At 35.3% G+C, this 17,643-nt stretch overlaps 1 protein-coding gene across 5 annotated transcripts in view; it reads left to right on the forward strand.

Annotated features, from left to right (window-relative positions):
• The window catches only part of LOC149555557 (anthranilate synthase alpha subunit 1, chloroplastic-like), a 165,264-nt gene that overhangs the window by 75,425 nt on the left and 72,196 nt on the right, over nucleotides 1-17,643 (forward strand). For all 5 annotated transcript variants that reach the window (XM_089829672.1, XM_089829671.1, XM_089829669.1 and 2 more), the window contains one exon: nucleotides 2,542-2,694. In XM_089829672.1, the coding sequence (XP_089685798.1) occupies nucleotides 2,542-2,694 (153 nt within the window). The remainder of the gene's footprint in view (nucleotides 1-2,541; nucleotides 2,695-17,643) is intronic.

Consider the following 17,643-nt stretch of genomic DNA (forward strand, 5'->3'; position numbering starts at 1 on the left):
AACCAATTACATTAAGGCACCAACCTGTGGGCCTATAAGAAAATCACATTGCTTTTGAAAGCCAATGAGAAAATTGTACACTTGGCATGGTGTGATTGAAACAAGTGGAACTTGGTATTTCTTGATTGGTAGAAGACAACTAGGTGCCACTTCAGCATCTATCTCATAGACTTGATCATTCTTTTGATGAGAAAATATCTCTTGATGGTCAACATTATCAAGTTTAAATGTGATGTTATATTCCTAAATTGCTCAAGCTTCTCAAATTTCCTCCATCTTTTTTGGAAATTTTCTCATTGCCATGGTTTGAGCTTGCTTGTACTTGCAAACTTGATACCTAAACTTCTTGAAGTGCTGAAGCCTTAATGTAGCTTGGATAATTTTAAAGCAAATTTTGGATTTCAGGGGGAAATTCAAGTTGACGGAGATTTTCTTTGATTCTCTTTCATATCCTCATTCCTGATCTCGATCTTGAATCTTCACTTTGAATTTGTTCTCTGATGATCTTGACTTGGAACTTCTTTTCATTTGAAGTCCTAAAGCATCCCTTTGCTTGAAATCTTGAGCTTATCCTCTCTATCATCCTCTCACCCTTTTAGATTCTCCTCCTTCAAAGTTGAGCTTGCAAAACAAGAAGAGAAGTTGCATTAAGCTTATGAAGTGACAGGCATAAAATGAAAGAACTGAAACCTTTTATTGAAATAAAATTTCATCATTTTGAAAACAAGGAGGCAATATTTGGAGTGAATTAGGTCGTTCAAGGTTAATCCTCTAATTGATTTTCTCCCTGTGTAAGAATAAATCCGCTTTCTATATTCAGAAAGAGGAAATAAATGGGAAGATCATTAAATAATCAACGAGGTTATAGCACATAGAGGAAACTCCCATTAAAGAATATATTCTCATAATCTTACCTAATACATCAATTCAGCTTGCAGCAATCAATGTTCCATTTATAAAACACCTTGCAACATATAAAAAAATTATATAAGTATATTCATATCATGGGAACAAACCTTCCATCTCCATTAAATGATGCGTCATATTTATATAATAGAAATGAGGTAATTATTCATAAACATCAAAGGAAGTAAGTATAAGCCACCAATCAACTTTAGTGTTCGAGTTTGAGGATTAGATAGTACAGGAGTAGTAAAATTAAAGAAATCCTGACAGAGTACATTACAGATAAGGGATTATATGATTCACCACAAGCTTTATTGCGCTACAAATCATTACAAGGGTTCTAGCTTCTGTCATGCAAATGTTTGTTGGAGTCCTAATATTGCATGAGAATGGAAAGGGATAAGGTTTTGAGGACCCTCAATGATGATGCATTCACGGTGAGCACGTAGAGATGCTCAAGGTGTCATACAAGGTAATGATTTTTTTATTTGAAATTTGCTGTTTTTGTTTTTAGTTGTCTGTTTATATAAATTTGTCAATTACAGATTTTTGGATGACATGGCCTTTGGTCAAGGTGCTATGATGAGGTCGTGGACAATATTAAGGAGGCTGTGTGACATTGTGTTCTACTTTATTAATAGTTTATATGCGAGACCATATTTTGCTTATTAACATTCTAAGCTATTAGATTCCCACAATCCATGCAAATGCTACAATAGTTTCCAGATTCAATTGTGTCAGTTTCTTTTATCATCAATGTTTCAGATTACACTTTGTGATTCCTCATCTAGATGCGGGAGATCATAAGGATTAGAAATCTTGCATCCTGATGATGGATCACAGAGTGTGATTAGAAACGTTGACTATTAATTTCTTTCCCACAATTGATTCCAGAAAATATCGTAGTATTAACATTCTTTCAAAATTACCACATCTGAAAAGTATATTTTGATTGACATTATATCTCCTCAGCCATTTTCTGATTTATCAATGCACAGTATTTGTTAGAAGTTTGTTTTTATGAACTCTTTCAAAAATTCTTATTTATTAGATATTTTATCCTTAAATCAGTCATCTGTTTCAATCATGTTTTTAATAAGATTAATTTTAATTAGAAACTCCTTTGGTTTTGTTATAGTGATTGCAGAATAGCTCATAAACTCTTATTTTAACTTTTCCCTTCATTGATTCTGAAATCCCTTAGATGTTATTTTTTGTGGTATTATAACTAGAAAATGAATTTCTTCGCTTATGTTTGATTCTGTAAACTTTTTCAGTGTTTTCATATTGTTTCAGTGGAACAAGGAAGCACTTTGCTTGTTGCCAATTTTGGTTTGAAAATCATTTTGTGTGTAGAGTAGATATGCCTTTCAGTTGTTCAGTTGGTCTATTCTTTTTAAGGATTAAATCACCATTCGTCGTAGTTTATGAGGGTTTCTGCTTAAACATATTAATGTTTCAAATTTGTGTGTATTTTGCAAATATACAAGCTTCCTAATTGACTTCAAAAGATGTTCTGGTTTTCGAGTCGGAGTGGAAAAACTATTGGAATAAGTTTGGTTAACATGATCATGCAAATGCAGATTTTATTTCTTTGTAGGCTTTTACTGACAGGTAACTATTATTCTTTGACAGGGTAAAGTAATCAATCGTCCTCTTGCTGGTACAAGAAGAAGAGGCAAGACAGAGGTGGAGGATGAGATGCTGGAAAAGGAATTGTTAAATGATGAAAAGGAATGTGCTGAACACATCATGCTGGTGGATCTAGGTCGAAATGATGTTGGAAAGGTAATTGAATTGTATTATCCATATCTGATCATTGTAAATGTGTAAATTGTGTTCCACTTTTGCTTATCTGTAATTTCTATAGATCAAGATTATAATGGTCTTTTTGTTGGTTTATTTTAATTTGTTTTTTGCTTGAATAGAGGAATTAATGTGGGCACCCCAAGTTTTTTGTCTCGCTAAAACTCAAATCATGTATATGCAAGGCTATTTTTCTTTTTACAGAAAAGGGATCGTCTTGTCTCGTCTCGAAATCTTTTCTTTCGTAGGAAGCATTCTTTTTCTTCCAATGCAAAAGACTCCCCCACCTTTACTGTTCATGCATCCACGTTCCACCCACATTTTCCATCTGTTAGACCTTGCTGTGGTTGTTTCCTCATTTTTTGTAGACTTAATGTACTTAATCCCTTCTCCCTCCAAGGAGGCATTGGCTTGATCATTAGGCAGCCTCCCAATAAGTACAATTCCTAGTTTGAAAACATCCATCTCAAATGAGTCAAAAGAAATATGCAAGGAACAATCTAAATTACTGATTTGATTCTCCACAGTGGCCAACATACTGTAAGGAAGCATAGGAAGGAGAGAGGCCACAATATACAAATGGAAACCCACCGAACCTAATTTTTCTATGGAGGAAATACAAAATGAATGATGAGCTCATTAGGAGGTGGTCTTGGTCTACTTGTTCATAGGTGTCCTAGGAACTTTTGTGTTATTGACTTCAGGAGAATTGATAGGCTTCAAGATCTTAAATATGTTGATGATTTCCAATATATTCTGTATGCTTTTTTCTCACCCAAACATGGGAAGTATGAGAACTGCTAGGGAGGTCCTTGGTTTAGGTTTTTTTTAGTGAATCAACTCTCTAGCTATCAATTGTTCAAAGGATCTCGTAAGCATTGTCCTTGCATAATTTAGGATATTCTTGTTGCTCAATAAGTATTGTCAAGAAACCTCTGTTAAGGTAAGAGAAGGATCCATAGGGAAGTATGTCAGGATGTCAAAATTTACTAATAATCCTATTGTGTTCAGTTATGTTGGGATTTTATTAGTATTGACCTCAAAAATGGAGGAAAAAATGCATTAGCCCAAAGAGAGGATCCTCACAGAAGTATGTCACAATATCAAAGTAAACTATAGATCCTATTGTGTATGGTTATGTTGGATTTTTATTAATATTGATCTCAAAAAGGGAGGAAAAAATGGATTAGCCCATCGACTATAAAAATCTATCCTTAAAGGTACGAGAATTCTCATGAACACAAGAAATTAGCAAGTGTTTGTCCTACCATTTGCTTCCATAGATTAGGTAGTTGGTAACAAATGGAAATCATCAACAAAACACTCGTGATTATTGACACGATTGTGTCCACAATAAATCTTTTAAGGACATTCCCATCACAAAAGATGAAAAGGGCCTCTTAGAGCGAAGAAACAAAGGTATGGAACATTCTATAGGGAGAATTCGTCTTGCCAACCAGTTTTTAGGTTGAGTCAAGACTAAGCCTAATGGGATGGTATCCAACAAGGTTGGATTTCTTTCCCTTCCATAAGCCACTCTTGTAGCTAGTCTTTTGAACCAAATAAAACTAATATTAGCAAGTTACAGCATGCGATATCACAAACTATGTCCTAGATTTTCTAACACAATTTAACTATTTAAATAATGTAAATAAAACGATTTGGTGGAAATTATAATCCGAAAAAAACAAAAAACAGTTGGAGTCGTCAATAAACTCATATATGATATTCTTTGGTTCTTGCCTCCTTGCTCTCCTATTGATCAAATGCAAAGCTTTTAAACTTAGGCCATGAGATTGGTGGTGTTGGGTAGACACTTTGCAACCAATAGTTTGTTCAAATTCAGTCACAAAATAGGATGACCAGCCACAACATACGAGACAATGTATCTCCTACCTTGAAGGGAAGGCCCCCCCTTCTGACTGTTTCTTGGATCAGGTCAAGGTAAGCGAGAAGTTAGAGGTATTTTGAGTTGTGTTACTAATATTCTTTCCTCTTGATTTAGGAAACAATCCACTTACTCGCAGAGCGGGTAATGGGCAACTAAGAAGCTCTAAACTACACTTATACCTAGGAATTGGAAACAATGATACCGATACCAAACACCCACTCAAAGGCTGATTGAAAGCGTACCGGCTTGGATTTAAGTCCAGTGTTTCTACACTTCAAAGAGTAGATCTCTACCATCAGGGCACAAAGTCTTCTAGAAGTAGATGTCTTCGATGTGAAAATCCTATAAGTTATTTCAGCTCAAAGACATGAAAGTAACTTAAATCTAACAAAGTTCGTGAATATCAAACAATAATATAACCTACAGTTAAAGATTCTAATTTTATATTACCACGATTGCTCCCAGTCAAAGCTTCAACTCCAATTGTTTATTTTAATCACTTGCTCCAATAAACATATAATAGTAAAATGAATCAAAGACAATAGACACAAATCATAGTCAAAGCTTCTAATTTGTTCTATCACAATTGCTCCCAATCAAAGTTTCGACTTCGATCGTTTCTTTGTATTCACTTTTCTTCCAAATTGGTACTACACAATTAAAGTTAGGCTGCACAAGTTTGGTAGAGCTCTCTTGCATAACAAAAGATCAATTTTACAATGAAGGGGCACTCCTTTATAGAGGATAATTATATAGGATAAAGGAGTGAGAGAAAGGAGAAAAAGGTGGGAGAAACTCAACCACCTTGACTAAATTAAACTAAGAAAGAAGATTTATGTAATGTCCCCACTATTAGGGTTAGTTAGGGACAAGTTATACTTGCAAAACAATTGTTGGAATCATACTAGTAATAAATCTCACTATACCCATTCCACCCGCTATCTTAAACCCCAATCTTAAGGACGTTTCTAGATTGGGCTTCCTAGCCCATAGCTGCCTCGTTGTCTTCTCGGGAGCAATCCCTTTAAGATTCTTCTTAGACGAGACATCCTCTATCCAAGGCCAATCACATATGCCTATGTTGACATCATTAGAATATTCTGACATATAGAGATCGTCTTTTGATCCTAGTCATGGTGGTCAAATGGAGACCTTAATGTCTCACATACTCCATGATAGGAATTCTATTAATCTCCATGATGTCAGCCCAATGAACTGACACAATATTATCCAAGTTCCAATTTTCTTCACATAAGGAACTATATTGATTATCATAATAAACTATATACACCTTATTCAATAAATAAAAATCATATTATACTTATATATATATATATATATATATATATATATATAAAACAATAATAACATATCATTTAAATGTTTTTCATTTTGAACTATAATCTTTATAATAATAAATAAATTCAACACGTATTCGTTTGTATATATAATTTATAATATTCTATACATATATGTTGGTAAACAGTTTTGTTCTTTTAATTATGACCGTTTAATACCCAAGTTTGGAACAATATCTGGTTACAAACAGCTGAAAAGCCACTTACGGATAAACAGGCTTTTCTCTGAATTGATAGATACAGCTCCGTATTCAAGATCTTCTGTGAATTATGTTTTCTTCCTAAACTAATTCGGGGGTATGTTCTTGACCTAAGAACAAAAGAGGTATAACCAAGCTAGACCTAAATAGAATCTAACTCTGGCGAACAAACATTTCTAAGTACCAAAACGGGTTTATGTATTCACACATCTTATGAATTCATAAAGTTTATCCAACTAATGACTAATACTGAACTAAGCTAATTTGAATCTGAATTGTGACTAATAAACTGGAAATGCTGAAAGGATTTCTCTTTGAATGAATGATAACAATGCCTATCACATTCATCCATTGTTTCAAAACAGGGGAAGTGAAACTCTGTTCTTTCCTTGTTTTGACTCAAACAAAAGAGAAAAACATAAGACTAAAACTAATCCAAACTGGAACAGAAAATAATTGACATAAAATGCCATTCAATTGTCTCTGCAACAAAAAGTACTTCACGCCAAAAATTTGCCGACCTTTCATTGATCTTTCAATTTCATACATATAGAGTTTCGAGATGACCATTACAATAGAAGCTTAATCGGTTCATCTTTTGAAAATGACAAATGGCAAGATGCCAGTTTGTCGTATCACAAAAATTACAAAAGAAAATGAAAAGAGGGCATAATGTAAATCATTTAGACATCTTTCCCTTTTCTGTTTTCGCTTTATATGCCTTAGCAACAACTATAATTGGAATTAGCTCTTCATGCCTAGGTACGTGGATATTGGTATACCTTAAGAGTCATTTAGAATGCTCCCTAGCCAATTCCTTCACAACATTGGACTGATTTGGCAGTTCCTCTTTGGCCATGTGTATACATCTACTGAGTGCCTGTAGTTCAGTGATCCTGTCTTGACTATGGAAGTTTATATCTGACAAACTATCCAGAAATCTGGAAAAGTTCTCCTTCATGACATTGACTTCGATAAGTGCTTGTCCTTGGCCACTAGTTTGAGAGTCTGTATGTAATCCCCTCATAAGCTCAAATCCTCCGTCCTGTCTTCTTCACCCTTTCCTCTGTTTCTTTGAGCCCTTTCTTTATAGACTGGATCATCTCAGTTTTAAACTGCATGCTTTGAAGCCACTCGAATAGAGGCTCATCTCCCTTTGGTAAGATTTTAGCTTCCACCACTTCTTTGGGCTTCATTTGGATGATCATCTTCAAGAGGGAGATGCAATCTTCACATTTCACCCTTTCTCCAACCAGAGTATTGCTATTTGATATAATGTTATCTTTTTCTGTTTCCAATCTTAAGATAACATTACCAATTTGCTCCACGATTGTGATTCCTTTCGATTTGAGTTTCTTGATCCATTCTTTACCAATCTGGCCATAATGCCTATCTTCTTGGAGCAGGGAAATGAGGGCCTGCACTTCAGCTACAGTAGGAGTTTGGGTTACAGACACACCAGAGATAGTTGCCAGCGGAGTGACTAGTTGCCTGATGAACTTGTTCAAATCTTCTATCTCGACTTTCATCTTGATCTTTGATAACTTAAGATTTTCTAATTGTCCTTCTATTACTTCATTACTTGACCTCCACAAGCCAACTTTTGTGTCATGTCTGGCTTCTCCAAGATCGATTGAATGTAGAGTGAAATCATCAGGTGTCATGTCCTCGATTCTCCCTCCTTTGTTTGGCTTGGCTATTTCCATTGTCAAATGCCCTGTTTCCGGATCTTGCCCAAGTATTGACAAAGTCTTTTGCTTCTTAACTTTTGTCAATGCAGACCTGAAACGAACTATGAGAGATACCGTATCTTTCGTGGAAGCACTTTCATCCTTTCTCTTTCTCTTCCTTTCCAAAGTATCTTCCAACCAGGAATCTATTCCTATCACTTTGGAAGCCATTCCGAGTGATTCAATATTGAACATCTTTTTCTTAACTGGAGTTATTGTTACAACAGTTGAAGAGAGAGGATTTTTCGAGTCTTTAGAGATGAACCTAGAAGAAGTTTAGCCCTTCTCCACTTCTGAAGTTTTTTTCACCTCCTCATCTGACTCAGTAGAGTCGCTGCTGCTACTCTTTCCATCCCCTAAGTCTACTATCTGTATAGGGGAACCACTTGGCCTTAGAAGTGAAGCACTCACTGATGGAATGGGGCTATGATGAGGAGATGGAATTGGAGTGGTATGAGGAGAAGGAATTGGGGTAGTGTGAGGAGATGAAATTGGAGTAGTATGAGGGGATGTGACTGGAGTGGAGGCATTGTCCTTTGGCTCTTCCATCTTCTTTTCTTTAGTACGAGTCTGGGTTCCTATGACTGGTAGGGAGCCATCATGACAGGTCTTAGCTATAGGGACATTCTTGTTCGGAGGTTGATCACCTCCTCTTGAAGGTTGAGCTGGCCCTTGAGTGGAAGCTATGGTCACACTTGCTGTAGCACTCTGAGATGAAGTAGGTGTTGCAGCTGTTGGAGAAGCTTGAGTGGCTGCACCCTTACTCTGACTCTTCCTGGTTGTCCACTCAACCCATTTCCGCGTTCTCTTGATGATTCTAGCCATCATGATATCAAGATTCTCTTCCACATCCACAAATGGCTCGAAACTGATAGGAATCCCCCTTAACTTAGTCAAATAGCTATTGCTATACATATTTTGACCGTCATCCTCCAATCCTTCAATGTTTAGATCAATACCATATGTCTTTACTTGTTCCACTGTGAGCCTGGCGAAAGCACGATCTTGCCTCTCTAACTTATCCTTGCAATCTGCCCAATAATCTTCTATAGTGGTGACATGCTTGATCACACTCCCAATTTGTAACACTTCTCTTGTGTATCCATTTCGATCGAACATAGGTCTCAGAACCTCATATTCTTCCAACTTGTACCTAGTCTTGAATGCCTTGAGCATATTTTTAGCATCAGAACGAGACTCACAATTGTAAGCTCCAATCTTCATAGGGAATTCATACCCTTTCTTCTTCAAACTTGCGCTCAACACGTTCACCTGGATCGCTTGCCTCACGATCTCTTTTAGCACAATCAAATCACTTGGGTATCTGGGCAGCTTCAAAGGAAATCCGTCAAAAGCTGCATGACGTAAATACGAAAAGGATGAGAACTAAATAAAATAGCTACCAAACTGACTAATGGCCGCCATTGCCTCCAGGGTGAACCTCCTCTCCGGGCATCCTTGGAGTTCCCTACAAATCCTCATTGTAAATGAGTCATTAACTCTGACATATTCTGCATAGCTGTTCTATAATTGCAAGCATGGATAAAATTCATAACTTTTCACATCATCAGGGAAGTTCTCTACTCTGGGAAGACCTGGCCACAATTGTAGAGAAGCTAACATATAAATCAGGAAAGAAGATATGTAGAAGGTATTGTAAAACTTTGCGGCACTGAGGGCTCTGGACAAATGCTCACTTACCTCATAGGCCCAATCCACATAATGTGTATCTGAACAGATGATTTGTACCAAAAAGAAATACTGTTCAACAAAATTGAGTGCTTCTACCTCACCTTTCAATCGATGTAAGAGAACCAAAATGTCTACAATCTCGGGCTTGAGATCGGTGCCAAATAGAGTCTTAGGAACTTTACTCTTAGCTCCTCGTGGCTTTTGGAACCAAGACCTCATAATTTCTTTTCTCCACACCATCTTCATCAAGGAGAACTCGTACATGGTGCGTCCTACTGTCAACTTGGAAAATTCTTCTTGCTTTGGAACCTAGAGGCAATTTACTACAATTTTCCTATCAATATTTAAAACTGTATGGTCGGGCAACAAAATTTGTTTGGTGTCAAGGTTGTAATGATTTATACATTTGACAATTAACTCAGTAGCTTGAACCGCCACCGGAAATCCAGCTGCCTCCACTAGCTCGCTTCGTCGGAGCTTCTCAGTTATGGGGTGAATTGGTTCTGACCTCAGTCTCCTTTGAAAATCTTGCATATCAAAGAAACAGAGCGAGGTATCTGTAACATTATGCAATGTAGACTTGATTCCATTCAGCCCATCGAACCTGACGAATCTGGTTGCCATTATATCTAAGATGGAAGTGAATTGAAACCTTAAAATTGAAAGTAGTGCAGAGAGTAGAATTTGCAAGTATAAGAGCTTTGAAAATGCTATACAATTAACAGCATAACAATTTAATAAAAAGCGATAATTTGAAAAATTGTTATGTTTCTCTCTATATAGAAATCCCAATTCACCCGTTAATCTTCAAGATCCTCACCACACGAGTGAATTAAAAGAAGAATCTGTTGGATTAGTAAATGCGGGAGTTTCTACTGGATTTTTCCATGTCTTTTCACTTTTCCCGTTGGCCTAAGGGTAACTTTTTTTAATTGCATACTTACTTTCTCATTTCTTACCAAGTTCCGGAGAATTAAGAACGGAGTACTCCGTAAGGAAATATCCGCTCAGCCAGATTTTGCTCAAAATACCTTTCCAAATGTGATTAACTTGTTTCCATTACCTTTTTTAAGTATCTTGTGATCAATTTATGTACCCAACATGCTTGCAGAGTTGATTTTTCAATAGATGTAGGGTTGGAAACCCGCCGAGGAGAAAGCGATTTCCGTTTTTTTGCCCTTGCTTTTATTTTCACTTTATCCTTTAAGTCAATGTGCCTCTAGGTTTCGGAAAATCTCAAAAGGGTTGTGAAAGTGGAAAAGAGACCCACTTGCTTTTCTCTCTCACAAATACCTTTATCGGAAAATTGACTTCATGGGTCGAAAGCCCGCCGTGGAGAAGTTACTTTAGAGTTTTCCGCTAGCGGTGATTCTGAGCACTATGATGAATCTCGAGTGCCTCCCAAGGCAGAATACTGTAATGTAGAGATGATCTATCCATAGAACAACTCATTTCTTTCTTGCTTCAACTTGTAAGCTTCATTTGTCGATCTTTGTGGAAAAGCACCTTCAAGGGTTGGAAACCCGCCTAGGAGAAGGCGATCTCTATTTTTTTGCAAGCTTGTATTTTCACATGAAAAACATGATGAACCATAAACAAGTCCACTATTGAAAACCACTTTGTGAATTGCCAAAATCTCCATCAGATTAGGTTCTAGACTACCCACAAACTCATGACAATAAAGAAAACCCGCCTTTTATGTAATGCGGGAGAAGGGAAAGGTGGAAAACCCGATGGAGAAACTTTTCACCTGAGGGGAAAGAACTAGACTTGGACATACCTAGACCAGACTAAGACACAAGATCTTTTCCACTTTGCAAAATGGGGACAGGATGAAAAGTGGGGCAACAATATATTAAATTCTTCATCTCATAAAAAATAACATAATGTGTTATAGAAATAAAATAATATGACATAATTTCAAATAAATAAAATATATTTATAAACTTACCTTTTAGTGCTTTACCTTATTTATATCTTTTATAAACTTTTCTTTATTATATTCCTCTCCTTTAAAAGTATGTGTCTTGCTTAGACTCCTCCTTTATTATATATTCTTTATTCTCTCTTGAATTTGTGGTTCTAATAGTAAGCGGTATTTTTTTTAATGTTTTCCCTCTTCTTCCTTCGGTTATACCATATGCATTTTTTCTTGCTTGTCCTTCCTTACATTTTCCACGTGGAGGGCTGCCTTGCAAGTCCAATCATTTAATGGTAGATTCTCCACTTGCTATATTAATTTTTACCCTATAATGTACTTTGTTTTTTTCTTGCTTGGTAAGACTATTTGACATGCTCCAATAGTATCTATCCTCGCCTTCTTTAAATCTGGGTAGTTTGTGAAATGACGTGACCCCTTTAAGGGCAACTTAAATAGTTGTCTGCCCTAAGTTATTTATTTTTCATCTTATCTGCTATAATAGCGGTTGTTTATGATTTAATTGTTTGACTAATGGTTTTTTTCATTAACATATTAAATACTTATTATTATTATTGTAATTTTGAATAGTGATTAAGAATATTAAATGCTGTTTCTATATTTATTAATATTATCATTATTTAACGTTAATTATTATTATTGATTATTATGTAATTAATTTATTATTTTCTTTTATATGACTTAATATCAAAATTTGTTACGAGAGGGGCTATATTAGAATTTATTGGATTACATACACTGAAGATTTGTAATTGGATTACATGTAATCTATCTTCTGCAACTACAAAGCTGAAAATGTCCTTGAAGAAAAAGTTGAAACTGCTGAATTAGTCCAGTGGATTATCAACAAAGGCTTTGTACTTGATGATGTAAGCGTGGATGATTGCCAAATTGGGAGCTCTTGTATTCCTCAACATTGCAATCTCTTTGATGAATTGCTAGTTGTTATTTGAAAAGTTGATGTAATCAAGCTTTTCCTCATTCCATAATTGTGAATTTTTCTTTGTTAGATTTGCACATTTTGGAGTTTTTGACACTTTGAAAGCCTTCTCAATTATGTCTAGTTGTAAACTTAGAACAATTTTCCCATCAACATCTTCTCTCTCTCTCTCTCTCTCTCTCTCTCTCTCTCTCTCGTTGAAGTGTTTTGGCACATTCCCACATGAACTCAGGTTCGAGGGTTGCTATTGGAAAATTAGAGACCAAATGAATTTTGCTTCTTTTGATTCGAAACATTTCTTCTTGACAAGATGACTTTATTCTTTGAAGAAATTTTGACATAACTTGAAGAGTTCGCTTCAAGGTAAGGATTCCGAGGAAGGAAAACATCTTTAAATGGGATTGAATCCATGAGGGTTTCACGATTCAGACAATTGATGGCGGATCCATGGAGGATAAGTATTCTAGGTATGATTTAGATACTTGATGAACACTTTTGAAGGCTGAAAATGAATGGAATGGATTGTATTTTGGGCAAAAATGGCGAAAATCGGGGTTTGGATGGCGGATTGTATGTGGGCAAAATGGGGCTTTTTCTTTGAATAGCCAAGAATGCAAATTGGAAGAATATGGATGTGTACAAAATGAGAATTTTGGTATTTTATAAGTGTAAATTTTCTCCAAAATTGGGTTTATGAAAGGTAATTACATGTGGTAAAAATTCATCATTTTTACTTGATGTAATTGTGGAATTGGGTTTGGAAGATGCAATCACATATGTAGGAAGATGGAGTTGGAATGTATTTGGAAAATGGATTGACATGAAAGATGAAAGCATGGATATGCATTGCATTCTTGGGTAAAAATCTTCAACTTTTATCCAAAAACAAACAAAAAACAAACCAAAAACATACCTCTTGCTTTGACTCAAACTTTGATAAACTCCAAAACTTCAACTTGCATGCAATTTCGTTTTTGAGATGCAAGAGCTTTGCATTTGCAACAAAGATATAGATTTTTAGCTTATTTAATAACTTAATGCAAAAAACTAGGGCCGCATTTGAACAAATGGATGATGGAGAGCCAAAGAATGCAAGAAATTAGCAAAACAAGGAAGAAATGCAAGAAAAACCGGAATCTCATACTTGGAGAGCAAAGAGCAAAATTTGGAAGAATAAGGAGTTCAAATGAACTTGATCTCTCCAAAATTGGGTTTAGCAAGTGTGTTTGTATGTAATGACCAAACGTCTTTGAAAGATTTCAACCGTAGCTTCAAATCATGGTTTGTATATGCAAATGCATGCACAAGATGTTGCAAATGTCTTCGAAGGTGCAGCCTGCATTGCTTAAAGTGATTTTCATTTTTGAAAAGGTTTCTTCAAGGCAAAATCAGGTTCTCCAACTTGAATTACATATGCATGTATTGGCTGCAAAAGCTTCAAAACATCCCTTTACTTCCAAGGTTATATGTAAACTCTGTGTAAGAATGCCCTATTGCATGTATGTTTTGCCTTAGAATGCCCAAAATTGGGTTTATAATGCCCAAATACATGTTTTAAATGGGCAAACAAGTTCATTTAAGCCAAAATATGGTTCTCAGAGGAAAAATGCATGCAGTCATTGGCCTTCTGAAAGGAAAATTGGAGTCTTTGGAAGCCCTTTACATGCCACAATTTTTCTGCTAGTGTAAAAACAGGTTCTCAAGATGCATGTGCATGTTTTAAAATGCAATAAACCCAAACATTTTCACTTGAAGGGCAAAATTGGGGTCTCGAGATGCAATAGCATGTCATGTTTTTTGGGTGCAAAGGGACAAATCAAACTCTACAACTGCATTCGCATGTTTTAATTATGCAAAGAAAACACACAAATTTGGTTTTTTTGGAGTTGATAGCCAAATTGGAATCTCCACATGCAAACTGTTTAAATATAGCTTTGGTCGGATTGATGTTCTCATACAATTTTGATGATTTGATATGAATAATAATTATATATATATAAAATGAGAGATGCTTTATTATATATATACATGTAATGAGAGATTCTTTATTAACATATCATAATCACTGCAGACTACTGCAATATTATCTCAGATTAAACAGAGTATGAGATCACAGTCAATTGCATTATGTAAGGATACATGGTGATTGGGGTTATTAATCACGAACCCCCGATTCACTTCAGAGACCGATACAAATGTTATCGACTAACTAATACTAGTCAAGGAAAGATCATGGCATGTAGGGCCACGACTCTTCGTGGGTCATACCACATAAGGGTCATTTCTGTACGTGACATGACTTTTGGTTTTTTATTTATATGAGTATTGAATGCAGTTTGGTATGAATAAACGCTTTAATATCCATATCTACATTTATTAGAAGTCGGATAATATTTGGAATTCATACTAATTCAAGTCTGCTCAAATACATATAAGGAACTCACATTCCATATGCAGTCAAGTTCATAGTAGACACATATGTATCAGTATTACTGTTAAACTATCTGCAACAATATATATATCATCTCATATAAAGTTTGAGATACATATGATATAAGTCTGATCATATATATATATAATTCTTCAAGAAGTAATATCAATATGCACATCAGTGATAAAGTTATTATCAAAGACAATCTGGAAATAAAATACTTTTAAAGTCTCTCTATCAATGATTCATATTCCATAACATGGTATCAGAGCCTAACTAGAGAAGCTTAAAGATAGTACAATTTGAGCCAAAAATATCAGATTTAGAATCAAAATAAAAAAGGGTGCAACATGGTGAACGACATCAGATTTGAGGATGGATTTGAAGGCACTTCAAATTTTTTATTATGGAAAATCAGTATTATAGCAATACTTCAAGAACCTGAATTAGATTCCTACATAGAAGAAGACATTAAGATGCCTGAAAATAAACCAGATAAGACATCCCGGAAGAGATGCAACAAGAAGGCTAAGAAAATAATCATTGATGCTGTCAAAGATCACATTCTTCCATCAATATCAAAATTGACATCTGCTTATGAAGTGTTTAAGACAATTCAAAATACATTTGAAATCAACAATGCAAGCAGATTACTCACCTTAAAGCAGCAGCTCTTAAACATCAAAATGTTTAAAGGGGAGACAATTTCATCTTACTTCTTGAGAATCACTGAATTAAGAGATCAACTCTCTACAAGAGGAAATAATGTTGATGATCTGGAGCTATCTCTAATAGCCCTTAGAGGATTACCAATCCCATGAGAATCTTTTATCCAATGCATTAGTGAACCTTCTCTAGCTAAATTTGATCAATTCAAGAATGATTGCACTCAAGAAGAATCTCAACTAATCTCAAGAGGGATCAGTCTGAATAAAGAGGGAGAAATTCAAGCACTAAATGCAAATTCAAGCAACAAAGAGAAGAAAAAGAAATTTAAATGAAAGATAGGAAATAACTACCAAAATCACAAAAACAAAGATCTCTCTATGGTCCAGTGCTACAATTGTGGTAGGTTTGTACATACACATAGGTTTTGTCCAGAAAGAAAGAAAGCTCAAGCAACCATAGCTGAAGTTAAGGAAACTGAGAATCCTGTATTCTTCCTAGCCTTATCAAGTGAATTAAACTCAAATAAAAGCACTTGGATAATCGATAGTGGAGCTTCAAGACACATAACCAGGTTTAGGGATCAATGTGAAACTTTTGAAGGACATTGAACTTAGGAAGTTACCAATGTAGACAATTCCACCCATCCAATGAAGGGAATAGGGACCTGTACAATTCAAATAAGAATCGGAGTTACCCTACAATTGAAAGATGTTCTCTTTGTACCAGGCATAAAGAGAAATTCAGTTTCTATCTCAGGCATTACTGATCAAGGCTATTGCGTCACCTTCCATGAAGATAAAGTGTTACTTTGGCCAAAAAATTCCAACATTATGAATGTTATTCCTATAGGATCTAGAGATGGTAGCTTATACAAACTATGTAATAATTAAAAACATGCACTAAGCCATGAAGTATTAAATCATAATGAAATTTGGCATAGAAGATTATGACATCTTCGGTATAGTGCCCTACCTACTAAAGGAAAGATTACTAATGGATTACCTCACTTAAAATTTGAACACATTGGAATTTGTAAAGGTTGTGCTCTAGGGAAGAACACTAAAGGGTCTTTTCCTCCAGGTCAATGTAAATCTGAAAATATATTGGAACTTGTCCACACTAATTTATGTGGTCCAATGTCACCACCCTCACTAGGGGGATTTTTGTATTACATAATCTTTGCTGATGATTATTGTAGGAAAACTTGGATATATTTCCTAAAACTTATAGACTCAAATGAAGTATTGTTGAAATTCAAAGAATTCAAAGGCTTAGTGGAAAATCAAACAGGGAAGAAAATAAGAACTCCAAGATCATAATGGGGGTGAATATATCTGAAAACTTTAAAAAATTCTGCATTTCTGTTGGGATTAAGAGGGAGAGTACAATACCTTATAATCCTCAACAAAATGAAGTCGCAGAAAGGAAAAGCGGAATCATCATTGAAGCTGCAAAAGACATGACGTATGATCAAAACATACATATTTCATTCTAGGTTGAAGCTTTAAATACAGCTGTGTACATCCAAAACAAATGCCCCTATTCAATCTTGGAGAACATAACACCTGGAGAAGCCTTTACAGGGATTAAACCTGATTTAAGCCATCTAAGAATCTTTGGTTGCCCCATATATATTCATGTTCCAAAAGTAAAGAGGACTAAGTTAGAATCCTTTGGGAAGAAAGACATATTTGTTAACTATAGTGAAACCACTAAAGGATACAAATTTTATGTTCTGGGACAAAGATCTGTTGAAATCCGTAGAGATGTTAAATTTGAAGAAGATGCAATATACAACCTCTCTCTAAGTGTTGAAGATGCTTCAATCACATAATTGGGTACAATTGAGAATCAAAGGGAGAATATTATAGAACATGAACCTTCATTATCTAACCCTGAAAATGGTGGAATTTCTGACAATAAGAAAAAACCACTATGGGTGAGAAAGATGATCTAAAATAATAATGTGGAACTCGATGAAGTATTTAGAGAAAGTAAGAGAACAAGAAACCAAACATGCTATGTTGCACTTATGACCGAGCTTACTAAAATTGAACCGTCAAATGTTGAAGAAGCCTTGA

This window comes from Cupressus sempervirens, chromosome 5 (genome assembly GCF_028749045.1).
Source record: "Cupressus sempervirens isolate cs-2001-9-10 chromosome 5, ASM2874904v1, whole genome shotgun sequence".
Taxonomy (NCBI): Eukaryota; Viridiplantae; Streptophyta; class Pinopsida; order Cupressales; family Cupressaceae; genus Cupressus; species Cupressus sempervirens.